Source organism: Ovis canadensis, chromosome 3 (assembly GCF_042477335.2).
Source record: "Ovis canadensis isolate MfBH-ARS-UI-01 breed Bighorn chromosome 3, ARS-UI_OviCan_v2, whole genome shotgun sequence".
Lineage (NCBI taxonomy): Eukaryota > Metazoa > Chordata > Mammalia > Artiodactyla > Bovidae > Ovis > Ovis canadensis.
The window spans coordinates 187,179,504-187,206,565 of NC_091247.1; the positions used below are offsets into that span (position 1 = coordinate 187,179,504).

General features: G+C 56.3%; 1 protein-coding gene across 2 annotated transcripts; it reads right to left on the reverse strand.

Annotated features, from left to right (window-relative positions):
• On the reverse strand, positions 1 to 26,678 carry CARD10 (caspase recruitment domain family member 10). 2 transcript variants are annotated; one of them, XR_011255301.1, is made up of 22 exons: positions 26,451 to 26,668; positions 26,027 to 26,278; positions 25,035 to 25,172; positions 22,480 to 22,805; positions 18,183 to 18,374; positions 17,124 to 17,279; positions 16,395 to 16,520; positions 15,143 to 15,334; positions 13,345 to 13,479; positions 12,887 to 13,002; positions 12,053 to 12,081; positions 11,481 to 11,604; positions 6,018 to 6,177; positions 5,486 to 5,594; positions 4,796 to 5,039; positions 4,541 to 4,610; positions 3,409 to 3,511; positions 2,527 to 2,685; positions 2,175 to 2,333; positions 1,965 to 2,080; positions 1,406 to 1,518; positions 1 to 1,174 (listed from the first exon to the last, which is right to left on the reverse strand). XR_011255301.1 is itself a non-coding variant. In XM_069581197.1 (21 exons), the coding sequence occupies exons 1-21, from the start codon at positions 26,587 to 26,589 to the stop codon at positions 934 to 936; spliced, it is 3,240 nt and encodes a 1,079-aa protein (XP_069437298.1). In that variant the 5' UTR covers positions 26,590 to 26,678; the 3' UTR covers positions 1 to 933. The 2 variants fall into 2 exon arrangements, 1 of the variants encoding a protein (XP_069437298.1); XM_069581197.1 differs by lacking the exon at positions 2,527 to 2,685 and having other exon boundaries at positions 26,451 to 26,678.
• Between the last annotated feature and the right edge of the window lie 384 nt (positions 26,679 to 27,062).

Here is a 27,062-nt window from a genome sequence, read left to right on the forward strand (position 1 = left end):
TTCTATGACAAACTGTTTAATGTTCCATAATGTGCAGCTTCTGAGGGGAAAAAAAAGCCCATTAAAAATCTACAAGCTGTACATTCTGGTAACAGAGTGGCTGGCCCCCTCCCCAGCCATCCCTCTGAGAGGCAGGACAGGGAGGGGCGCAGGTGCTGTGAGAACATGGTCCTCGAGTGTGCTCACCAGGAACACACGCGGGTTAGTGCCTAAGGGTCACGGGGGTGGGGGCATGACATTTACACAGGAGAGAACCACAGACACACATGTGACACGAGGGTCACAGGTGACGGTGGACTGGGGAGGCCACAACGCCCCCGTGGAGGTAAACACAAGAAATGTCAGCTGGATGGGTGGGTGTCACACACGACAGGCTCAGGGACTCCTGTGAACAGAAGAGGCTGTGGAGGACTTCCCCAGTGGTCCAGCGACGAAGACTCTGTGCTTCCACTGCACAGGGCACAGGTTCAGTCCCTGATCAGGGAACAAAGATCCTGCATGCCACACAGTGAGGCCAAAAAAAAAAAATTAGAGGCTGTGGAGCCAGGAGACCTTGTGAGCCGAGGGGAGGGGCAGACTCGAGTCCACCCTGTGGGATCTTGGGTGTGCAAACCAACGCACAGGACTGAGAACGCAGATGCGCTGAGGAGCGCCATGAGGGACAGGACACAGATGTGTGTTTGAGACCCACGAGAAGGGTCCGTGGAGACACAGGGCCAGGGGAAGGCCCAGAGCAGCAAGTCCAGGGGTGGGAGGGAGCTCTGGCCAGGGGCTCCTGTGGGTGAGAGAGCCCACAGCCGAGGGCCCCGCGTCAACAGTCCCAGGGTTGAGGAAGGCTCAGGATGGGAGGACACTGCTCCACTGCAGATACCAGGGTCCCTGCTGGTGGCTTCTGGAGTGAGGGAGGAAGGTGCAGGCATTCCAGGGGGGCCCTCAGGCCTCGCTGCTGCTGCTGCTGCCGCCGCCTCTGGTGCTGCCACGCTCCACCCACACGAGGCGGGCCTGCTCCTGCAGGATGCGTCCCCGCACCACCTTGGCCAGCTCCTCTGAGTGGCCCCACTCGTGGGCGGGCACCTGCACCCAGGAGCAGGGCAGACCCCAGAGCACATGCTCCGAGCTCCGGCACTGCCGCAGCAGCTCGGAGTCCCGCCAGCCCGGCCGGCCCAGCAGACCCCTGCCAAGAGAGGACAGCAGGCCGTGGTCAGAGTGGGGGATGAAGACAGACAGTGAGACAGAGAGAAAGGAATGGACTAAGACATGGAGAGTCAGAGAGGGAGGACGGACAGAGGCAGTCAGAGTGACAGACAGAAGGCAAAGAAGAGATGGAGAGAGAGAGAGAGAGAGAGCAAGGCATCCAAACAGGAGGAAGTGCAGGGTCCCCACCCCTCCTCCCGGCCCAACTCACCTGACTTCCCGGACATTCTTCTCGGTCACCTCCACGTGGATGACAATGGGGTAGATCTCATTCTGGACCAGCTCCCGCACGCCCCGAGCACCCAGCTCCAACAGGCAGTGCTTCTTCTCAGGGTAGGGGTGGTCAAGGCTACATTTTACTCCCAAGCCAGAGACCCTAGCCTCCCTGCCCCGTGACTGGGCCCCCATAACACAGCCCCCTACAGGTTTCAGCTTCCCCATCCACCTTGGCAATAAGGAAAGAACTGGAAGGGAAAGCCCAAGACTCAGGGAAATAAGTCACTTTCCCTAGACCTTGATCTGCAGAGGGCGCTGACCCCACCCCTGGCAGCCCCAGGTGGCTCCCAGGGGAGCGGCAAGTCTGAGACAAGGATGAACAGATCAGATGTATCAGCCAAACTCTCCAGGGTGAGCCACTTGAGGCAGAGTGCCCCAGGCTACCCATTTCACAGGTGCAAAGACACCCATGGAAGGGAAGGGGCTTGCCCAGGGTCACCCTCTGCTCCTGGGCCCAGAGGGCACCACCCCCATGCCCCACCCCAAGCACCCACCTTCCCGACAGACTCCTGGATGGCACGGATCCTGCTGCCCAGACCAGGGGCAGCAGGCCGAGCCTTGGGGGCTCCGGGTGCTGACAGTGTGCACTGTTCCTCTCCGGACAGGCTTTCTGCAAAGCACAGAAAGGCACAAATGAAGGGCCAGTGGGCTTGACTGCCCCACGGTACCACCTTGCCCTCCCATCTTCAAGTGCGCAGGCTCACCTGCTGGGCAGACTTGGAAGTCCAGCCGGGAGCTGGGCAGGTCTAGGAGGTTGCGGATGAGCCGGGGCGCCAGGCACTCAGGCAAGAGCACCACAGGCCGCAGGGCAGACACCAGCAGGGGCCGCACCAGGCTGTAGGGTTTGAGGCTCTGCTCTGGCTCTGGGCATGGGAGGGGACAGGATGTAGACGAGATGAGGGTTGCAGGCAGGGCCCCAGCTCCTCGCTGCTGGGATGGCCAGCCCCCTCAATACTCAGAACCCCAGTGCCTCCTCTCAAGGCCCTTATCTTCTTTCCCTTCCTAACACCCGCTGCTGGACTTCACTGGGACTGTCCTCCCCATCCCAGGCCTCACCCGTGCCCCCTACAGGCCATTCTCCTCTTGGCAGCTGAGGCAGGCTTCAACGCTGAAGTCAGATCCTGTAACTCCCCTGTGTTCAATGCACCAGTGACTTCCCACAACTCTCAGGAAGAAGGCCACATCCTCCACGTGGGTGACCCAGCCCTGCCGGAGCTGGGGAGGCAGCAAGCCACAGATCCCCTCACTACAAGCTCTATTCCGACCTCACAGATCAGCAGCTGTAATCACAGGACCTCTGCATACCCTGGTGGCCCAGTTAACTCTCCTGTCAGAGCCTAGGTCATGCCTTCCCAAGCTCCCAGGTGGGCAGGGACCCCTCCTACCTCCCCACTCCCCTCTGGCACAATGCATGACAAGAGTTATGTGCCTGCTGTACTCCGTGTCCTCCAAGCATACAACACATAGCCATGCCTCTGAGTCTTTGCCTTCTGCCTCGCATGGAGTCTTCATCCTTGAAAGCTCCAGTTCAAACAATCTCCCTTCCAGGAAACCTAACCAGCCTTACCCTCAGAATTGCTATTTGTTCCTCTGGGCTCCCCTAAACCCCCATCCTCCTTCCTCCAGGAACTCTCTCTGGGGCCATCACGGCACCTGCCACCATACTCAGGCAAAAGGCGCAGCTGTGCACACTGTGCCAGACAAAAACAGGCCCATGCTTGCCCGTGCCTCACCCTTGGTCACACCTGGACACACACCAGCTCCCTCCATCCTCGTGGCTCATCTCCCACCAGGTCCCTGGCCTGCACCCTGCCCCTGACTGGAACCCTCCCACAAGCCCTTCAAGGCCAAAGGGAACACCAAGGCCAAAGGACACCCAGATGGGCACATTCCTGGAGCCCGTAGACAATGGCTGCACCTTTGCACCTGGGCACGAACCTGAGCAGGGCTCCAGCAGCAGCTGCTCTGGGGAGTCCCCAGGAGGACTCCCCACATGCTTGGGCTTCACCAGTCGCAGCTGGTCCAGGGCGCGCTTCTTTAGCTGGTGAGGGAGTAGAAAAAGAGGGGCACCTGAGAGCTCAGCTCCGTCCCATCCTCAGGGAGAAAGGGCAGGTCAGCACAAGAACCGCCTCTCTATCTGGCTGTCCCCTGCCCCCACCTGGCTCAGTACAGCCCCCGAGACAGAGGCGGGTGACCATTTCTAGGAATCCAGGGAAGTAAGGCTGCTAGAGCTAGTCAGAGCTAGAAGAGCCTTAGGTCTGCCCCCACGTTACAGATCAGAAATCGAGGCCAAGAAGGACCTAATAAGATGTAAGAGACAAACTCTGGGGTCTCTTCCAATTAATCAGCAGTGTAGGATGCATATAGAAAAACCAAAATCGACACTGCTAATTATAACAATCGTGGTTGTTGTTGTTCAGTTGCGCAGTCATGTCTGACTCTTTGCGACCCCATGGATATCAATAGTTGACAGGTGTTAAATAACGTGACAATGGGACAAACGCTAACTAGATCCCACATGCATGAACCCACAAGACAGGCAAGGGTTCCCCATTTTACAGATGATAAAACAGAGCCTCAAGAGAGGGTCAGGTGGTCGGCCAAGGTCACACAGCAAAGAAGGAGCAGAGCTGGGATGCAAACTCCGGAGGCCTGGCTCTAAAGCCCAGGTTCTCCACCTTCTCTTTAGTACCATGGTCTCTTGAAATATTTAACCTCTCCGAGCCTTGCTCTGCCTAGGCGCATGGTCCAGGGATCAGAAAAGGGAGTGTGACTATTGTTCTGTTAAGTGCTCACCACATGCCACCCATACTTCTGAGCACCGGGCACAATGCCTCACTTCCCCCTGTCAACTACCTGGACTGGAGCCCTATTGCTATTCTCTTTGATGGACACGCTGGGAATAGGATCAACCAAGTCTAGGTGAAGACGCAACCAAAATGCTCACCAAGAAGATGAGCAACCAAGTGGCTGGGGTCTCCTCCCCCAGCTTCCAGAGAATGGAGCCTGTCCTCTCCCTTTTGGCTCCCCCTCCCGAAGCCCTCACCCTGTCCTCCGCAGCCCAGCTTACATTACTGCGGGGGCCCCGGTGTCGGCTAGATGGCAGGCATTTCTCCTGAACTTCCAGGAGCTGCTGGGCTCTGGCGGGAGGGAGTGGGGGAAAAGGGAGGTCATGTCATGAGTTTGCAGGGAGGTGGGGAGTTCTTCACCTTCTCTCCTCCAGCCCCCTCCCCCAATCCTGTCCCAGAGGACAGCGAGGGACTGTGGGAGGGGGCCGAGAGTCCCCCATCCCAGTCCCGGCTCCCAGGGCCGCGGGCTGTGTCACCTCTGATAGTTGGGCACGGTGCCCCGGTCCAGGTCTCGCAGGGTGAGGGGGTCAACCCGCACGCAGAACCACTCCTGCCGTCGCTTATATGCCGGGTCCACCAGGCGCAGTATCTCCTGAGCTCTCACACACAGGGCATGGGGGTCAGCCCGCTCAGGCAGGCTGAGGTTGGCTCGAATGTAGAAGGGCTCAGCTCCTGGCTCCTTCACCCAGGCATCCAGGGCCTCGTGGAAGGACTGGCAGGCTGAGTGTGGACAAGGCAGGGGGCAGCAATAAGGACAAGGGAAGGAGAAAGTCAAGCATTAACCTCAGAGAGGCCATACCTTCCCCTTCTTAAAATGAGAGTCCAAGGCCCAGGGAGGGAGGGGATTGGCCCCAAGCCACCTAGCCCACTGGGGACAGAACCAGGACCCAAACCCAGGTTCCTGGACTCCTATCCAGAGCTCCTTTCACTGTAAATTGCTTACTGAGGACAAGACAGAGGAAGAGCATAAGAAGAGACAACTAGCAAGGGGACAGCGGTGTAGAAGGGAAGAGCAGTGACAGGAGTCAGGAGGCAAGGCATCCCCCTCCCAGGCCGCGGCTGTCCCACCCACACTATGGACTGGAGGAGCCTTCTAGTGAGCCCTCAGTTCTGACCTTCCAGGACTCCTAAGTCCTCAGTGCCTGCCCGCCCCAGGCCAGATTTACCCTTGAAGTCCATCAGTGGGAGCGTGGACGTCTGTTTCCGGGGCAAGGTTCTCTGCTGGGCCTCGCCTTCCAGCCCTGCCCCCTCCAAACCAGCAGCCTCTGCCCTTGGCTGGGAGAAAACCCAGACAGGGAGGGAACTGAGCTAGCTTCCCAGGACAGCCCTGAGGCCGAAGAACACCGCGTGTGGGGGTGACCATGTCTCAAAATTCTGATGCTCCCACCTTACAGGGTGCGTGCTCAGCCAGACCCTGCTCCCTGCAACTGGCCTCCCCACCCAGCGTGGCTCAGTCTGGTCTTTTCCACGTGTAAGGGTGGGGATCTGTCCAGGTGCTATCAGTCTGCCCCACCTCCCAGCCCCTGCCCAATCAGATTTCACTTAATGCTGGCTGAGGCGGGGCTAACCAATGAGCCCACCTCTGCTTCGACCAATCTCCAGAAACTCCGCCCAATGATCTAGATCCACCAATCAGAGGGCACCCAGCCCCAGCTAATGTACCGATTCCACCCCCAGCTCAGAGGGGCGGGGCCTCACCTCTCTTGGTTCTACTCTGGCCGACCCTGGCCCAGAGAGCACCCTCCGCACAACAGCCCCAGACCAGCTGTCCCCGAGGAATGACAGGCTATCTGGGCCCTTGTCCTGGGGCTCAGGTCCCCCCGGGGGACTCCAGCCAGACACTCGGATAGCCAGAGACCTGAGCAGAGAGAAAGGAGATGAATTAGCGTTTAGTCAGTATGTTGCTTCAGTTCAATATCCTTGGAGAACTATAGTGATGCCCCAAAGATGCCAAGACTGCCACCCCAGGCCACTGCACCCGCTGGAATGCTCTTTCCCTTCTTTTTGCCTGGCAAATTCTGCTTATCCTTCATTGTTCAGGTCAAAAGCAACCTCTCCTTCCCAAAACCCTCAAACCCCTGGACACAGTGAGGTGAAGCTTCTTGCTGGAGCACCCCGTTTTTCTATTTTCCCCTTGGTTTCCTCCCTCAATAAAACGCCTTGAGAATCAGCCCTCCATCATGTTTGGCTCTGGATCCCTACCACCAATCACAAGTGTCTGGCACATCTGGCAGATGACTAATAAAAGCTTGTTATGCTCATAGTCTAGGGCAGGAGGTCACCCTTAAATCATAACAGATCAAGGATGGTTACTGCTGGCAGTAGGAGCATAAAGGGAGGGGCTTCCCAGAGGAAGCAGCAGCTAGGCTACATGAGGGTGTAGAATAGAAGCACTTCTGGAACAGACAGAATCCTATGGTTCCAGACCAAAGAGCTGGTATAGGCAGAAGTGTGGAGAATAGGATACAATGCAGAAGAATTTAATAACAACAATAACAACAGGAGCATCAAACACTTACTGGGTGCTTCCCATGTACTAGACACCATGCTAAACTCCTTGCCCTAATTAACTAATTTAACATCCTGGGAAACAGCTCCCAGGAAAGGCAAGCTGGAGCCAGCCTATGGAGGGCAAGGAATGAAGGTATCTGACCTTCCTCTGGTGGTCAGTGGGTACCACTGACCGTCAGGACAGAGTCACCAAATCCCTGTCATAGGAGGACTTTGCCTATCCCTGGATGAGAAGTGGTGAAGCCCTGTGGCCAGACTCAGAGAGAACTGACCACAAGTCTCCCCATGACCCCTCCTCCATGGTTCTAGGGAAGGGGAGAGGTCAGGCTCTGTGGGTGTGCCCCAAATAGAGAGGGAGCCCAGGAAAAGCTTGGTCATTCACTCACCTCCCCATCTACCCTGGCAGCTTCGGCCACACAGCCATACTGCCCCCTGCTGCCTGCCCAGGGTGGGCAAGGCTGCAAAGACCTTAACCCAATCAGTACCCATGCAGGGGAAGACCCTGGCCCTTGGGAGTCTAGCCTGGCTCCTGCCCCCTCAGTCAAAATAGAGGACCAAGACCCAGGGGCTAGGGATAGACATGGGTGCTGGGGACATCTGGGCTGCCTTTACAGGCTCCTTCAGCCTCGGGACTGTCCTGGCCATATCGATTGGGCACAGAAAGGCCTGGGCAGAGATGGGAGGCCTGAGGCTGGGCCTGGGTATGCTGCCCAATGGCTGAAGCCACAGCTATCAGCTGCAACCCCAGTACTAACTGTGCTCTAGCCTTTGTAAGCGAGCTGGCCACTTGATTCTATCTCCATATCCATAAAGCAAGGACAATGATGACACTCATTTCCCACTGTGGGTGTGAGGCTTAGACAAATATAGAGATAATGCAGGTAGAGGTGGAAACCAGAGGGCTCCAGGGCTTTCCAACTAAATGGGTTATGAAATTCACTGGGTCATGACCAGCACTGTTTTTGAATGGAATGGAACAGAAAATACAAGCCTGCCTCCCTTCAAGTAAATCCAACTATCTTCCTGTGACCCTTTTGTTCCAGGCACTTGTACTGGGTTTCTCCTGCAGCGAAGAGTTTGAGAAACGTGGTGTGGAGGGCATCAGCAGGAACTCTGGGGCCAGGAGGCCTCTGGTTCTCAGCAGTCCCATCTGTGTCTATCTACCTCGTTGTACAACTCAGTAAGTTTAAACACTGGATGTTGCTGAACAGCGCCCAATAAAAACTAGACATTCACTATCACCAGTTGTGATTCAGGACAAGTCACCTCTCTGTGGTCCAGCTTCCTCTCACCCAATTTCAAACCCACAGACAGATGACCACTGTTGGCTTCTCCAGTTGAGGGCCCAGCGAGAAGACTGCATTCAGGCCCTCCAGGTCCATCTGCTCAATCCCTACCCATGCCTGCATGCCACGCCCCCTCCCTGCAATTCCAGCATCAGGGCAATTCCTCAGTCGTTCCACCTTTTCAGGCTCAGAGACCCAGCTTGGGCATCCTCTCCTTCAGGATGCCCTTGCCCACCTTCCTGAGGGACCAAGTGACTTCTCTGAGCCTCCACAGCCCTAGGCTACTACCTGGGGGCTCACAGGGCAGGATCCAGATCAGGTCTCTCAGACTCAGACCTCAGCAGACAAGTGGGTGGGGAAGAAAAAGGAATGGTAGAGGGCAGGGGTTACCTGCTCCAACCTCTCAGGAGCTCTTAGGTTTCTGGCAACAAGATCTAACTGATCCCAGTCCTGCCTGTGGGAAGGATGCGGGTCCCCATCCACCAGGAGAGGGCTCACAATCCTATCCCCCAGTGTCAGCTCAGGAGTCAGGTCACAGGCGAACAACAGGAACTGGGCCAAGTCCTTCACTCTGCCAACCCTGAGCATCATGAGTTAAGTGGCTTGGATGAGTGTTGCCCTACACCCTAGGGCACTGTGGGAAGATCCCTAGGTTCATAGGTCAAGGACCTATGAAGCTGAGATGTAAGCATGTCACACAGATTACCTCACTGAATCCTCCCAACCACCCTACGGAAGCCATCTGTTATTACCCCAACATAAGAGAAGAGGCAAACTGAAGCCAGGGGAAGTTACAATTGCCAAGGGTTACACAGCTGGTGGGCGGTGGAGTTAGACAATGACCTACCCAAACCTTCCCTGTGCGAGGTCAGCCAATGCCGGAGATCCTGTCTTTGTGACAAGAGCGGGCAGGTATGGCCCTTCCCAGGAGATAACACCCCAATACTCTCCCAGTGTCCTCCCCACCCAACATGTCACTTTCATTCTTTTCCACCTGCCTTACCATCCTCCGTCCTGGCCCAAGGCTCTGGGAGCCAAGAGGGGCAGGGGAGAGCAAAGAGCTACAACGCCCAACACACAGGGAGCACTCAACACAGGTGGAGGTTAAAGCAGCTTCAGTGGGGACTTCCCTGGTAGTACAGAGGTTAAGAATCTGCCTGACAAGGCAGGGGACACAGATTTGATCCCTGTTCTGGGAAGAATCCACATGCCATGAGGCAACTAAGCCTGTGGGCGACTACTGAGCCTGAGCTCTAAGAGGGGGGCACCACAATGAGAAGCCTGCACACCAAAACTGGAGAGTAGCCCCCTCTTGCTGCAACTAGAGAAAGCCTGTGTGCAGCAATGAATATCCAGCACAGTCAAAAACAAATAAAAGTTTTTTAAAAAACTCAAGTAGCTGTGACGAGAGGAAGGGACTCTGGAATCCCCAGCTCCACCACCAAGTGGCCATGGGACACATTCCTGACTCTGAGCCTCATTATCATCTGTATATGGGGCTTGCAGGGCTACTCCGAGGATTAAGCCACAACAGCACCAACAATAACTAAGAGCTAACTTCCCACTCACTACGAGCCAGGCATTGCATTTAGCACTCTAGTAAGAATATGAGAACCTCCACAATGACCCCAAGGGACAGGTACTACTGCGAGCCCATTTTAGAGAGCAGAAAACTGAGGTAATGAGAAATTAAACGAGTTGCTCAAGGCCCCACAGTAGCAAGTGACAGAGCCAGGGTTTCAGCTGGCTCACAAGTCTGTTTGGATCCCGTGTGTGCTCTGACCTGTAGCCCTGCCCCCAGCCCAGGCCATGTGCAAACAGTGCTCCCCAGTCCATTAGGGCTCGCACATCCCTGAACCCCCATGAGCCCACCCCCTTCTCTCTCAGTCCCCCAACCCTGCCCCAACCCCTCAATATGTGTTCCTCCCCCATCTCCCTCCTCCCCAGGAACTGCGTGGGCATCAGAGGTGGTCCCATGATCACATGGGCCAGAACCTCCAGCTCCCTCTGTGGCGGAGGCCCTTGGATAGCAGCCAGGACCCCTGCTGCAGGCCTGAGCAGAGGAAGGGAGGAAGGGCCGAGGCAGGCAGGAAGGGAGGTGCCTCCGCCCCTTCCCCCAGAAGCACGTCCTGCACAGTGAGAAACAATGTCACACTGGGCCCTGTGCCGAACCGTGAGAGTGGGGGCAGGGGCCTGGCCAAGCTGCTTCCAGGAGGCAGGAGGCTCCCGGTGCTGCTCTGCCCTGATTTCTTGAGCGACCTGTCCTCTGTAAGCAGCATCCCCACATTCCAGCTCTGACATTCAGTGCTTCCTATGCCCTCCCCAAAACCCAAATCTGGTCAGGTCACTCTGGAGCTTGGCCCTGGCACCTCCTAGCTGTGTGACCTCGGGCAAGTCGCTTACCCTCTCTGAGCCTCGGTTTCCTCCTCTAAAAAAAGGGTAATCATAATAGAGCCTGCCTCCCAGGACAGAGGGAATGTTGTAAAGCAGCCAGGAGCCGGCCTGGCGTTTAGTAATAGCTAAGCACCATCCCCCCTCCCCTCGCCGCCCAGGTTTCCCAGGGTGCACAGCACCACACTCCTCCAGCCTGACTCACAAAGCCTGCCCTAGCCTCGACTTTCACCTTTCCCCCTTCCCTCTTCCCTGCCCTCACGCTCCAGTCACCACCGAACGCCAGGCCTGACCCTGGACAGCCTCTGCTCTCTTCTTTCCATATCACCCAGCTGCCCTCCTGGCTGCGTTCAGAGGCCACATAATCAGATCAGCCTCCTCCATCGCCTGTCCTCCTGAGATCACGGACCAGGAGAGCCATGCACCCACCCAAACGCACAGAGCACATGGCCTGCAGCATGCTGGGAGCCGCCAAGGCTCGTGTCTCCAGTCGTGGGCATGGGGCCAGCTCAGCTGCAGGGAGCCACAAATGACAAACTACCACCACCCCACCCCACCCTCAGCACAAAGTCTGCTGGGAGGCTCAGTCCTGCTGGGAGATCTGAGCAGGGACAGGCACGCAGTACAAGTAACAGTTGCCACCTACCAAGCACTCACCACATGCCTGGCAAAGCAGGGTGCTTGGCTGCCACAAATCCTAAGCCTCCAAACACCACCTGCAGAAGACATTGCTGTGCCCTTAACCCCGATGAAGAAACTGAGGCCCAGAGAGGTGAAATAACCAGCCCAAGCCTCCCAGACAATGGTGACAGCATATGAATTCAACGTCTGCCTCTGTGCAAAAACCCAACAGTCTGACAGAGGCATGAGCAAGGGCTTCTCTGCTGCTCCCTCCCACCTCACCCCTGCTCACCCTTCTCTGGGGATCCGGACCAGCCCCCCAGCTCCACCCCGCCGCAGGTGACTGCAGTACCTGTTGAAGAGATCCAGGCCACAGCCTCTGGCCAGAAGGCTGTCCGGCTTTCCCAAAGGCCACACGCTGTCGGAGGACGAGGACGAGGAGAGGCCCGGGGACCAGGGCTTGAGCGTCACACTCCCTGGGGAGGAGGAGTGAGGTTCAGGGGCGCCAGCAGACCAGTGAGGGAGGGCTGGGTCCATGAGAAGGGGTTGAGCCCCTTGAGCCCAGAGATGGCTCAGGGCCCAGAGACCTTGGCAGGTTGGAGGCCCTGGGAACACACTGGACTCACAGGGCTCAGGGCTGGGCCTGGGTCGAGCAGGGTGACCCTTCAGTTTCCTGGAAGAAGGTGGAGGGCGGGCTGGAACTGAGTAGCTCCACAGAGCACAGCTGAGACCAGGAGAGAGGATCAGGATGGGCTCAGGATGAGAGGTGGGAATCAACTCCCCCAGGGCCTCCTGAGCAGAGCCTCCCTGCTTAGGGGACAGCAGAGCCTCAGGGAGGGGGCGCAGGCCAAGGGCAGCATAGGTAGCACCGGCCTCAGGTGGGTTCCCAGACGAGCCCTCCCCGGGGAGCCCCGGGGCCTTTACCTGTGATGTCTGACATGCTGCTGAAGGACCTGGGCAGAGAGAGGGCGGGAGGGGCCAGCACTGAGCGCGGTGGGCATCCAGCCCCACCCCCTGCTCCTGTGCCCGTGCTGCCCCAGTGTCTGGCAACCCCCAAGCACATGCACGCTAGACTCCTAAAGTCACAGGGCAAGATGCTAATATTCTGACCGTGCAACTGTGCCCATGTCCCTCCACCTAGAAGGCCACCCCTTCTGGTCTGTAACACCTCTCCCTCTAGCAAGCCTGCCCTGACCTCTCATGCCTCATCCCAACTCTACTTTCTACTGTCATTTGTAGCTCCAGGGTCTGCCTCCCACACTAGACCATGACCTTCCCATCGCACACTCATCATGGCGGGTTCACTCATTACATCAAGCCAATGACGGGGGACACATGCCAGGTGGCAGGCTATCTCCCGCCCTCAGTCCTGGCACCAATCATATGGCTCAGTTTATCTGGCCCCCATTTTCTGCTGCTGCCTGAACCTGCAGTCTTTCTTGCCTGAGATCCTTGACCCCTGAGGACCTCCTCCGTGTCTCCTAGTCCTGAACACCCAGGCTTCCCCCTGGATTAAGGCTCTTTGAGGCTTAACCTCCAGTGACTCTTATGTCAGGGTACTCAGCAGGGACTGAGCCCACCCTGCCCTTTGACCTTGTCTTAACCCCTTGGTTATGCATATGACTCCTGGGACCTGGGTTTCCATAGCTCCAGTCATTTAAGGGCAGCAAAGGGAGGTGACAGCCCAGACCTGACCCTGGCATCAGGGATTCTGGGAGGCAAGAGCAGTAACCTCCCACCCCGGGCCTCTTCCTTTACCTCTTAGGGGGCGCAGGGTCTTCCTCTCGCTGCCGGCGGAGGATGGAGCCAGCACTGGGTGGAAAGGGCAGGATGGAGAGGCGATTGATCTCCTTCTCGTTGTCCATGGCCTCCTCCTGCAAAGTCACAGCAGGGCCTGGTCACCCCCACAGCACCCGCCCACAGCTCATTGTGCCAAGTTTGTGCTCATTTCACAGACAGGAACTTGAGCCCAGAGTGGACAGGCGGGCTCTGCGAAGTTTTGGTATGTGAATGGCTCCCCAGGTCTCCTGGCGCCCGAGCCTAGGCCCAGCACTGAGCCAGCTTCTTTGGGAGTTTCAACAAGGCGCTTAGCTTTTGTGGGCCTCAATTTCCTCTCATGGGAAATGGAATGGTCAGCAAACTGGAGAGCCCCCTGTGTCAGTAATAATATGATGGCCACTGTACCCCCCACATCTGGGCTAGGGCAGGCGTCTTACCGAGGTGTGGGGCTCGGGCCCTCCCACGACAGCCGCCTCCCCCGCTGCTTCTGGGCCTCCCAGCGGGGATGGGAACTCGCTGAGGCTCCAGGTGCTGCTGAGGTTGGAGCACAGGGAATGGGAAGAGGCGCAGGCCTGGAGAGGAAAAGGAGAGGGAGCGGTCAGCAGCGCTGGGCCAGGGCCAGCCACCACCATTTGCTCAACGCCTGAGTGCTAGAAACAGGGATGACGTGGGGAAGGAGGGAGCTGCATTCCTGCCCTCATGGAGCTCATGGCCTAGTGGAGAAGACAAACTATAAACAAGCAGGCAGATGAAGGAATTAAGGCTCAGCTTCCAAAAGAGCTGGAAAGGAAGGTACCTGGGGTGGGGAAGGCACTCAAAGGGCCCACCCGGCCAGGGGGCCATCAGAGTGTTTTCCAGGGAAAGTGTGGTTGGAACTGAACTCAAGGATAAGTAGGTGTTAAAAGTCGGGAAGGCAGATGGAACAGTCAGAGCAAAGGGCCTGAGGCAGGACTGACACATTCTAGGAATTAAAAAGCTGCGACTGGGGGAAGGGATAGTGTGGGATCAACAATGTACACACTGCTATATTTTAAATGGATAACCAACAAGGTCCTACTGTACAGTATGTGGAATTCTGCTCAATGTCCTGTAGCATCTTGGAGGGGAAGGAAGTATGGGGGAGAACGGATACACATATATGTATGGCTGAGTCCCTTTGCTGTCCACCTGAAAACATCACAATATTATTAATTGACTATATGCCAATATAAAACAAAAAGTTTAATTAAAAAAAAAAAAGTTGAGACTGAGAGAACCAGGCTCGAGGTAGACAACTAAGGGAACTACCCTGTAGGACTTCTGGGCAAAGTAAGCCACTGAGGATATTTAAAAGTCAAAAATAACAGATTTATGCTTCTTTTGTTCTGTTTCTTTAGGTAGTACACTCCTGGTGGACTGATCCTCTTTAAGCAAACCCAAGATAGGAAAGAGGCTTCCCCGATGGCTCAGTGGGTAAAGAATTCGCCTGCAATGCAGAAGACACAGGAGATGTGGGTTCAGTTGCTGGGTCAGGAAGATCCCCTGGAGGAGGAAAATGGCAACCCATTCCAGCATTCTTGCTTGAAAAATTCCATGAAAAGAGGAGCCTGGTGGGCTATAGTCCAAAGGGTCACCAAGAGTCAGATATAACTGAGCAACTAAGCACACACACAAAATAGGAAAAGCCTTTCTTTTCCTATCTTGACAGAGATCTGAGAGCCAGTGTCTGATTTATAAGGGATCTGGGGGCTCGGCTCCACTGTTGGATGGCTATGTGATCCTGGGCAAGCCTCTGACCCTTTCTGGGCCCTGTGCAATGAGGCAACTGTACTAGTCGGTCTCTGAGGAACTTCTAGGGCACACATTTTGCATTCTAAGATGCTCACCAGCCCTCAGGGAGCTGGGGTTTTCCAAGTGTATGATAAGACAAGCTTCAAACTGTTTTTCGCGCCCCAGGTGTAACCTCAGAAACCCAGAGGCCCCTACACTCCTGTCCTGTTCCCTGATATACCAACCCCCACCCATCTGAGCTGCATTTTGTCCATCTTGGCCAACAGCCTCCTCCAAGACTGGCATGTTCTTGACCTTGAATGATGACTCCAACCAGGACCCACATGTTTCCTCCCAGAGCCTGCATCTTCCCAGGCCCAGGTGAGCACTCCCAATGAGTCCCCCACGTCCCCACCCCCGGTTGAGGTCTCTCACCAGGTCTTACTCTGGCCGAGAGTTCCAGCTTGGACTCCTGACCCTGCTCACCTTGAGATGGGGCCCCCCCTGGACCCGCTGTAGCTGCACCTCCAGCAGGGCCTTGGCGCCCTCCAGGCTGGTGAGCGCCGTCAGCAGCTCATCCCGCTCCACCTCCAGGCCTCGGACCTGCTTCCGGTACTGGTCCTTCTCAATGAGGCTCTGCGAGTACTGCAGCTGAATACGGTCTCGGCTCTGGATGGCCTGGCAAGAGTGGGCAAGGAGGGAACTGGGGCCAGGAGCCGAAGGTGACATGCTAGCTTAGCTGTCCTGGCCTCTGACCTCTCAGATCAGGCCAGGGGGTGGGGGGGCGGGGTGGGTAGCAACAGGACCGGCAGCTAATGTTTATTAAGAACTTCCTGCACGCTTGTGCCCTGTGCTAAATATTGGCTCATTTAATCTTCACACTAACTCTTCAAGTTAGAGAGCCTCCTTATTTTCATTTTACAGGCAGGGACACCAAGCAAGCAGGGACACAGAGTCCAGGCTCGTACCATTTCCCAGAAACAACTCAAAACTCTTCTATGGGACACACTGTGTATGGGGGACTTTATTCCCAGCCTCCAGGGTTCAAAACCCAGCCCAGTGCACCCAAAGAACTTTTCCACACAATGTAGACCAGGGTGCCCAAGAGCTGGGTCCATGCCCATGGGGACCTACCACCCACTGTCTCAGAGGGAGCAGGGGTGAGAGTCTCAGGGGCTGGGAGCAACCAAGTGAAGTGCAGATTCTTGGGCCCATCCCAGACCGGGGTTGAAACCCGAAATCTGCTTTTTCACCAGGCCCCCCAAGGCTCATGTGTAGATGCCAACTGCTCCAGGGATTCCAGGGATTCGAACAAGGACAAAACCTGCTGCCCTCCCCGCTGCATGGGGAGCTCAGACGAGGAGGGCTGGGGGCCTTGGCCCACCCCTTAGGAGGTGAAGGACTGGTACCCAGGGCCTGGGAGCCAGACCTTTTGAGAATCTTTTCACCAACAAACATTTGAAAACCTTACTCTTGATGTGAGGAGAACAAGGATTCTGATGCAAAGACCACCCACACCAGCTTTCATACCTGTCCCAGGAGCCCAGCAAGGCAGATGTGTTGAGAGGGCAGGGCTGGCATACATCAGCGCTCAGGTCCCCTGTCTGTTTCTCCTGGCCTACATGCCCCATCCTAAACTGACCAGTATACTGTTTGTCTGCGATTCCAGTCCCACCTGCCTCTCCCCATATTCCCCTGGATGGGAATGAGGACTGGGCACACAGCAGGCAGGGCTCACCTGGTCCCTCTCCTTCTCGATCTCCTCCAGCTGGGCCAGGACGGTGGCCATGCGGTGCTTGTACAGGTCACAGTCCTTTTGCAGCGTACGGTGCTTCAGCCGCAGGTCCTCCATCTCCTGCAGATACTGTGGGTGCAGCAGGGTGGAGCGGGACGGGACACACCCGGGTCAGACTCCAGGGCTGGGGACCATGGGCAGGAGCCCAGCAGGTCCAGGGAAAGGCCTGAGCCCCAGTAATGAATGCCCACCTCCCCAGCTGGGTGGCCTGGGCTGCTAACTGACATCTCCTCACTGGGCCTCAGCTGCCGGATCTGTAAAATGGGGACAACAACCCATCCCAACCCACCTGGGCCTCCTCATTGCAACTGCAGTCTGCCCCCTTAACCCACTCCGCTTCCTCTACAGCACTCATCACCCTCCATGACATGAAGTGAGGGACTGTGGATTATGTATAGAGTGTCCTGTTTGTCTCCCCTGCTAGAATCTGTCCCCCCAGGAGAAGGGACCTTTGTTTTGTTCACAGAGGGACCTCAACACATATTTGAGAACAAACGAATGCACAGCTCTTGGCATGGGACCTGGCACACAGCAGATGCTCGGGGAAAGCTGGCTGAAGTAAACGGGTGATGCACATTCCCCCACCCCCAACTCCCCAGGAGCTTCCCCAGGCTGTGAGCTAAAAGGCAAGTGGGGGCAAGGCAGGGGGTGTATGGGGAACGTGGACATCACCTTGTCCCGCAGCTCCTCGGCCCATTGCAGCTCCCCCTGGACAGCATGCAGCTTCTGGCACAGCTCCTGCCGGCTGTCCTGCGCCTCACGCCAGTCATGTTCCAGGATGTCTAGGAGGATGCGCTCGGAGCCTGGGGCCCCTGGCCGGCTTGCCTCCTGCGGGGGCGGGTGTCAGAGCTCAGTGCTGCCTCAGCCCTGGCTCCGGGCCCATCCTGAGTGTAGGGTGAGGGGGAACACATAGCCCTCAGGCCCAGCCCACTAGCTTTGCCCCCTTGGCCGAGAGCCTTGGCCTCTCTGAACTCCGGCTTCCCCTTCTGCTGAGTGGGTGTGGCCCCAGCAGCTCTGCCCACCCTCCAGGGAGCATCTGGGGTACAAATGAGGTAAGTGGATGAGGGCGTGCTTGGACAAGTTGGACCAGGATCTTATTCCTCAACAGGAACCAGGCCTGTTCTCTCTTGCTCTGGCCCCAACCCACTAGCCAGGACAGAAGATGGGTAATATTTCCAAGACCTATTTCTACCTTCCTCCTCTGGCCTGACAAGGGGTTTTCACAGGGTCTGAGCCTGGCCCAGGCAGGGAGACCATGGGCCAAAGATCCAGTCCCCAGACCCACACCCTAGCTAGACACCCCCAACCCTATAAAATACACCAGAGCCCTAGCTTCCTCCCCAACTTCCTGTGAGGAGTGATGGCCAGCTGGCAGGCCCATGCTGTCCCTGACCTGCCACAGGACACTGAGCAAGCCCTGGGGCCACCCAGACCTCAGAGGTCTCAACCTTTCCACAGTCAGACTCCTTTACAAATCCAGGGAAAACTGGGGGCCCACTGCCCAAAAAAGCGCTCACACACAAAATCAGATGCACAGTTTCAAGGAGTTCAGAGGCTTCCTGAGTCCCCCCTCCCCCAGCCCCAGACCCCAGACTCAACACCCAGGGAGAGCTGAGGGCCTCCACTCAGAGCTTAAGAGGCCAGCCAGATCTCAGATCCCTGGATCTAGAATCCTCATTTTCCAGGCCTCAGGGGGACAAGTGAGCAGGAGGGTCTCCCCTCCCCCCGTACCTGCTGCAGGCCTTCCTGCAGCTCCTGCAGTGAGGCCACCAGCCGCTGGTTCTCAGCACGGAGCTCCAAAACCAGGTCCGCACTGTCGGGCTCTTTCTCTTTCTCCTCAGCCCCAGGGAGTGGCTCCCTGGCCCTTCGCAGCTGCGTGCACTCTTCCTCCAGCTGGCTCACCTTGAGCTTGAGCTGATCCACCTGGAGCCCAGGACATGGGTCAGCTCAGGGAGGGAGCACCAGCCAGGCCAGAGGGGAAACAGAGGTCCCGCTCCTGCAGTCCGGGGTGCCTCCCCCATTCCCAGAGGGGCCCAAGCAGGTATCCTCCCTGGACATGTCTACAAAGAAGCGACAGGCTGGACCAATATAAGGCCAAGCCACCCTCCCAGGGGAATCTGCCTCAAGGACTTGTGGGTGGATGGGCCAGATCACAACACACTTGTCTGTCCTGCAGTTCTGACATTGAGCACAGGCAACTGAGCTCAGCACCAGCATAACGGACAGGAAGGAGGGCTGCACCAAGAACAGGAGGACCCAGGGGCTGGGCCCAGCTCGGCCTCTAACTCCGTGTGGCCTTGAGCAAGTCATGGCCCCTCTCTGTGCCTCAGTCTCCTCATCTCCCAGGGGAATAAGGAGGAAGACAGTTTTGAGGGTCTCACCCAGCCCAAGAGCCAGGACGTCCCCCCTCAGAAAGCCTCCCTGCTCAACATACATGCACAGAACAGCCATGAGTCTGATCCTCCCTTGGAGATATTCCTATCAGAGCCTCCATGAGGGATGGTTATGCTATTGGTTCACTCCCAACACAAATTCCAAATCTGGGGTCCAGGTTTCAATTGTACCATTTTACCCTCCATCATCCTGAGCAACTCACTTACCTCCTCTGGGCCTCAGTTTCCCCATCAGTAAAATGGACCTATTCAACCCCCCTGCTCTTGCTCCACCATCTGCCTCCCAAAGTCATTGCAGGCATCAAACAAGACAGCAGGTGGACAGACGCCTTTAAACTACAGAACTGATGGGGGTGTAACAGTGGCTATTTTTACAGCTTTGAATAAAATCCCTCCCCGCACTGTTACCAGTTCAGTGTGGGCAGCCAGAAACTGATCAAGGGGGCTGTGTGGGTGGCTGAGTGGTGGCCACGGCAGAGATGTATGAGCAGCTGGCTGGATTATGAGTGTACTTAGCCCAAGTGATTTTCCAAATTCATGTGGGGTCTGAGGTGGCTAGACAGCGATGTGAGGAGCAGCAGGTGGCAGGCCACGAAATGAAGTCATTGTTGGAAAATGACACAGTGACCTCTGGGGCTACACTCAGGCATGCTGATGTCTGGTGCCCTAGGAGCACCCTGGCCTTGCTTGGAAAGGACTCCCAGCCTCCCAGCCTCCAGAGCCTGGCATAGCATTCTCCAACCCCCACCACCCCACACACACAAGGATCTGGAGACTGGGTCAGGCAGTTCCATGAATTAACAGCCCACTCCTCCTCCGCAGAGGACTCAGAAAGAAATTCATGACTCTCACATTCCTTTCCCCTCACAAAACCCGCTTTGTGAGCCGCTGGAGAAAGACAGCTAGTTACAAGGGCAAATGTGGTCACACCCTCTCCAGCAAACTACAGCCACACACCCCGACCTCCTGCCTGACCCGAGGCAAGCAGGCTTCCCAGATGAGCTCAGGAGCCAGGGGACCTGGGAGTCTCCGCCAAACACCAGGAAATAACAGATGCATTTAATCCTGGTATACAAACTCACTTAGCACAAAATTATAGCGTTCATTCCTCTAAGTTTATGTTGCTTAGAAATAACAGCTCATTAAATTTGCACCTTATAAAATACAGTACTAAATAACAGCCACCACACACCTGTCTGGGGGGGAGGGAACCCAAGCTGCCAGGAAAAAGCATGATCAGCTGCTCTGTTCATCTCCACCTGCAAAGCCTTTGTTAATTGCAGAAAAGCTCCAATAAATTAAGGCAAGTGTACAGTAGCTACATTTAAAGAAAAGCTTATCTATTAATTGAATTTCATCCCTTACCCTCCACCAGCTAAACCGGAAAAAAAGCAGCTGTTCTCTGCCCACTGGCAGATTTCCTTACCCCTAGGGCCATCCTAGACCTTCCCCAGTGGCTCAGCAGTAAAGAATCCGCCTGCAGTGCAGGGGACACAGGAGACATGGGTTTGGTCCCTGTGTCAGGAAGATTCCTGGGTCAGGAAGATCCCCTTGAGAAGGGAAATGGCAACCCACTCCAGTATTCTTGCTTGGAAAATTCCATGAACAGAGGAGCCTGGCAGGCTACAATCCATGGGGTCGCAAAAGGGTTGGACACAAGTGAGTGACTAAGCACACACATACTGTGCACATTTCAGCACCTAGAGCTGAAATGCTGACACACAGGGAACCTCCAACACCCCATCATCCCTCTACCCAACCCCAGGAGGCTCCAGACAGGTGCACACACACACAAGGCACCCCCCACCCAGTCACATGCACATATCCACCACATCAGCAGACCCAACTTACAATCACATGCAACCCAAAGGCAAGACAAACTGTGCTGGCCACAGCCCCTCCCAGCACCCAGGGACCAGTGGCCGTCACACTGTCCTCTCTGAGCAGGCTCTCCCCACCAGGCTCCTTCCTCACCTCGCCCCACTCCCAGCAGTGCCCAGAGTAGAGTCAGAAATTCTCCATCTTGGAACCCTGGGAAAGTACTCCAACCAACCTGTCTGTGCCTCAGTTTCTTCATTCATACATGGGGATAATAACAGGGCTCTGCCTGACCCCCATTCCAGTGGAGTTCCCAGGAAATTATAGGAGTTGATGGACATCAAGCCCGGAGGACCATGCCTACTACACAGGCGATGCTATATTGCTATGATGTCACTGCACCCTGACCTCCCACTTCCAAGGATGAGGAACCTGAGGCTCAAGTGGACCTGGCAGCCTGGATCCAAGAACCTGGGGCCTCAACAACCCCCAGTCAGGACTCCTTACCCCAGATGTCCCCCCCAACCCGCAATGGCACCCACCGTCACAGGCTCTAGCACACCAGTGCTCTCACACTTACAGGCTCATTGTGGACATGCGACCTACGGTCCACGGCCCCCTCTCACCCCCTGGGGTGCCCCAGCCACAGCTGAGGCTCATGGGGTCAGGGGGCTTCAGATCCCACCATCAAAATCCCCCAGTGGAACCTTGTGCAGTACTGCCAAGGACAGCCTACTGTGTGCCACCTGTGTGCTCAGTCACTTCACTAGTAGCCCACCAGGTTCCTCTGTCCATGGGGTTCTCCAGGCAAGAATACTGGAGTGGGTTGTCATTTTCTCCTTCAGAGGATCTTCTCCACCCAGGGATCAAACCCTGCATCTCTTGCCTTGGCCGCAGGCACTGTCAAATCCTTGAGACAGCTCTCTGCAGCAGTAAAATCCCAGCTTTATCCCCATGTGAAGACCCAATAAGACACCAAGAAAGAGAGGCTCAGTTTCTCAGCTTGTAAGAGGCATGGCCTCGTTCGCTTATAGGGAGAACTGGGTGAGATTTCGTCTGGATGGGAGCAAGAGGAACAGCGTCATGAGGCGGAAGCCAGCAGGGGCACCAGGCAGCCCTGGTTCACATCCGGGCTGTGCCACTTGCTGCTCTGTGACCTTAAGCAAGTCCTTTACAATCTGCACCCGTGTCTGTACTTCAAAACGAGAACGTGGTACGTGGTATGTTTGTGAGATTACATGGTGTGATGCGTGAAACCTACATAGCATAGAGTCACACTTAATAATATCGATAATAATGGCTGACCAATCCAGGTTTCGAGCACTAACCCTGCACCAGGCCCTGTACATGTCTTAAATTCTGTATCTTAAATCTGAGGAATACTTCTACCTCAAGGTCTCTCTGCCTCAGCACTTGCAGACCTTTTGGACTGGACAGTTCTTGGTTGTGGAGCTCTCCTGGGCTCCAAGGACATTTAACAGTGTCCCTGGCCTCTACTCACTAGACGCCAGTAACACACTCCTGGTTGTGATGATCAAAAGTGTTCCCAGACATGGCTAAAAAGTTGCTAGGGGCAGGAGGAGCAAAATCAACCCCAGCTTAGAACCACAGTCATAACTCAATGAAATAAGCACTATCAATATCCCCATGTTACAGATGAGAAAACTGAGGTGCAGGGTGGAGAAGGGACTTGCCCATGGACCAGTAGCCAGCAGATGGTGGCTCTGGGACACCAGCCGGCTACCATATTACCATCATTTTTTGCAAAGCTGCCCCTTTCCCGTGGCACACCCCACCCCAACCTCCCCAGGGCCTACCGCCAGCTGCAAGTCCCTGCTGCGCAGCACGGCTGAGTTCTTCTCCTCGCTGAGCTGTGCCAGGCGCATGGCAATCATGTAGTTCTCATCCTTAAGCCGCAGAAGCTCCAGGCTCCCGGCCTCCCAGTCCTCCCGCAGCCGCTGGCAGCGCTCCTGAGCCTGCTGTTGCTCCCGAAGCCGCTGCTCCAGCCCTGCTCGCTCCTCCTCCAGCACCCGGCCCCGGGCCTGCAGCTGCTGCTCCCGCTGCAGCTGGCTCTTTCGAGCCTCCCGCAGCCGCCGCACCTCTGTCATCAGGAACTGGGTCAGGCCCTCAGGCCCTTCCTCATCTGCCAAGGACAGGGCAGAGAAAAGTCGGGTCAGGCAAATAAAATCCAGCAAGATGGCAGACCACACAGAAAAACCCAAACTGGAAAAACACTAGAAGAAAATATTGGAACCCATTTTTACAATATGAGGACAGGGAAAGGCTTCCTAAACAAGGCAAAAATAAAAAAACTATAAGAGATTTCTGAATGATGACAGATGTAAGAAGCAAAGTTAAAAGACAAGTAACAGAGTAGGAGAAAATCCAACACATGACACAGAGTCACACTATATAAAGAGCTCCTACAAATCAATAGCAAACAACAAAATAAAAATATGACCAGAAACTATCAAATTGCAAATTCCCAAGCAAAAAACGACTGGTAAACATAGGAAAGGGCTTCCCTGATAGGTCAGCTGGTAAAGAATCCACCTGCAATGCAGGAGAGCCCAACTCAGTTCCTGGGTAGGGAAGATACCCTGGAAAAGGGATAGGCTACCCATTCCAGTATTCATGGGCTTCCCTGGTGGCTCAGACAGTAAAGAATCCACCTGCAATTAGGGAGACCTGGGTTTCATTCCTGGGTTGGGAAGATCCCCTGGAGAAGGGAATGGCAACCCACTCTAGTATTCTTGCCTGGAGAATCCCCATGGACAGAGGAGACTGCTGGGCTACAGCCCATGGGGTCACAAAGAGTTGGACACAACTGAGCATGTATGCATGCAGATATGCAATGAGGAACATATTTTCCTATGTTTGTGCTGAGCTGTGCTTGGTCACTCAGTTGTGTCCCACTCTGGTCTGTCCCACTCCATGGTCTGCTGCTGCTGCTGCTGCTAAGTCGCTTCAGTCGTGTCCGACTCTGTGTGACTCCACAGACGGCAGCCCACCAGGCTCCACCATCCCTGGGATTCTCCAGCCAAGAACACTGGAGTGGGTTGCCATTTCCTTCTCCAGTGCATGAAAGTGAAAAGTGAATGTGAAGTCGCTCAGTCGTGTCCGACTCTTAGCGACCCTATGGACTACAGCCTACCAGGCTCCTCCATCCACGGGATTTTCCAGGCAAGAGTGCTACATATGTATATTAATTTATGTTATCTTCACAACACTTAAGGTAGGTACTATTTATTGTACCCATTTTAAAGACAGACAAATCCAGGCACAGAAATGTCAAGCCATTTGCCCAAGGCTAACTAACCTGTTGAGTAAGCTGAGTACATCTCTCAACAAAGTGCAAACTTAAAACAACAACATACTATTTTTCATATATCTAACCACAAAAAATATTTTAAAATGATCCCCAGGATGAATGAGGGTATAACAAAAAGGGTGCTCATACACTGCTGGAGGGACCCATGTTCTGTGTGTGTTAGTCGCTCAGTCATGTCCGACTCTGGGCGAGCCCATGGACTGTAGCCCACCAGGTTCCTCTGTCCATGGGATTCTCCAGGCAAGAATGCTGAAAGTGGGTTGCCATTCCCATCTCCAGGGGATCTTCCCAACCCAGGGATGGAACCCAGGTCTCCTACACTGCAGGCAGATTCTTTACAGACTGAGTCACCAGGGAAGCTACACATTCTCTAAGAAATATGACTTCTCAGAACTTCTGAGACACACATGTACACAAAGATGCATCTAGAAGGTGTTCCCAACACTGTAATATTTGCAAATAACACATCAATAGAGGCTGTGTTAAATAACTATGGCACTAACAAACATGATGCAGTCATTAAAAACAAGCATAACAGAATCACACTGGTGGTGGGGGGGGGGAATGAATCACAAAAATCAGTTGTTCCAAGAAAAAATGAAATACAGAACAAGACATGTAAGATGATCCCCTGTGTATGTGTGTGCGTGTGTGTATAATTGCCAAAGTGTTACCAGCAGAGAAGAGCTGACAGAAGAAGTAAAGATCTTTGCTGTTTATTCTCATCTCATGGCATGTTTGAATTTTTTACAGAAGAAACTGCCAACTGGTACTTGTCGGCCACATACATGTCTGAGAACAATTCAGGGGGAAAGAGCTACGTTAAGTGTGTGGGCTCTGAATTTAGACTCTAACTGCATTACAAACCCAGCCCCACACTCAGCCGGCTGGGGAGGCCTTGGGCAGACAGTTTCAGCTGTCTCTGTGCCTCAGTTTCCTTGCATGTTCAATGGCCACAATGGGAGTGCCCCCCTCACAGGGAGGGGGTAAGGAATCTGCGCTGGCACCCATGCTGCTAGCACCCACAGCAGACCCACTCACCGAGGATCATGGAGCAGCGCTGGGCAGGCTCTCGGCCAGTGAGCAGTGTGAAGTGCTCAGGGTAGTAGAACTCCAGGGCTTCCAGGAAGGCCTCATAGCCCCTCTTCCCCCGGCAGCGCAAGATGTCCATCAGGCGCCCTGGAGAATGAGGGGTGGGTGTCCAAGGGTCAAGGTGAGGGCTGCCCCCAGCGCCTAGCTGCTTTCTCCCCTCTGCTCCCCGCCCGCGCCCCCGACTACTCCAGGGCCCACATTCCCCAGATCTCTGAACCAGTGACACACACTGGGGCCTGACTCAACACACCAGAGGAGATAGCCTGTCTGCTGCAGCCAGGAGAATCAGGACCCACTCGCCCACCATCACCAGTGGCAAGTGTGTTTCAACAGCACCTCAAGCCCCTGCCTGCCCTCCGCACAGATACAGGGCCAGCAAACAGAGCCTGCCTTTACAACCGCACAGAAAAGCCCCCTCCATCCTCAAAGGCAAACCAAAATATCTATCCCGTTGACCAGTGCCTGAAATTCCACCATCAGACCCTCATTGCTTCGCCAGCTCCGTTCAGGGGCACAACCTACGGGAGAAGGCACCCTCAAAAAACTGAGATGGGAAAATAAAGAAAAATAACTCTCCGAGAAGTATGTGACACACAGAAAGCGGGGGACAGGGGGAACCTATGAAAGCAAAGGACACAGGAACGAGGCCAAGTCCACCAGCTGTGACCTCCGGGGAGGTCCCAAGCCCGGCCTGAAACCGCAACTACAGCCAACCCCTTACTCTAAGGTGGGCCGAGGAGGCGGGAGAGAAATCCAGGCGCGGTGTGGACACGGGGACACGCTAAAGGAGGCAGGATGGCGGACACAGCAACCATCCCACCCTACCGGTGTGGACACCGAGGTCCCGGGGATCAGAGCCCTTGGCTGGTCGGCCCCAAGAAGGCCCCAGGGAAGGCCGGCCCCGCCCGCTCAGGCCCGACCCCGCGCCCCCCACGGCTCACCGGTGCGGTTGACTCGGCACGGGAAGCGGTAGGTGCTCAGCACCTCCTCCTCGTCCTGCTCGTCGATGACCCGGCATTGGCGCAGATACGGCGTGAGCTTGGCTGGGTTGAGGGTGCGCGTCAGCCGGTGCCGGACGCCCTCGATCCGCTCCCACAGCGCGTCCTCCTCCGCCTCGGACCCGGACCCGGCCCCAGCCTCCTCCTCGGCCTCCCCAGCCTCGGCTCCGCCCGGCATGGCCGCGTCCTCGGGGTCTGCGGGCCAGAGGCGCGCGAGGGTCAGCGCGAACGCCGGGGGCGGGGTGCGCCGACCGATCCCAGCTCCGGGCGTCGTCCGCAGGACCCCTCGTATGCCCCCGGCTTTCCCCCGGCTTCCCGCTCCCCGTCCGCCCCGAGGATGCCCGGCCCCCGAAACCCCGGGACTCACCCCGCACGCCAGAGCCGCCTCGCACTCCCGGGTCGGCGCTCGGGCGGCGGCTCCTCCGGCGCAGGGGGGCGGGGTCGGCGGCGCCCCCGGCCCCGCCCCCGGCCCCGCCGCCGCCCGGGCTGCCCGGACCTCCCCACATCGCCGCCCGGGTCCGGGCCAAGCGTCCGGACGGCCAGCCACCCGCACGTCCGCCCGCAAGCCCGGCTCCCTGCCGTCCGGCCGCCGCGCGCCTCCCCCCGCTTCCTGTTTCCCGCCGGCTCTCCAGGCCCTGGCTCGGCAGGGTCCGGGCGGCCCGCCCACACCTGCCCGGCCTCGGGGCGGGGCGGCGTCGGCGGGACACGCACGCTGACAGCCTCCAGCGCGCCGCCACACACCTTTTCCCGCGCGCACGGGGCACTGGGCACACGGCGTCGGCTCCTCAGCGCCCAGTCCGCCGCTGGCACCTGGCACCTGGCGCTGACTTTGGCTCGCAGCGTACACGGCGACACAGGGCATAGCAGTCACTCCGGCACACGGCACATTAGCAAACCGTGTGCTCGGAGTTAAAACGTCCACACAGCCTACACATCACCCCAGCCCCGTGCAGATGCCACACCCCCAGCGCAATTCTAT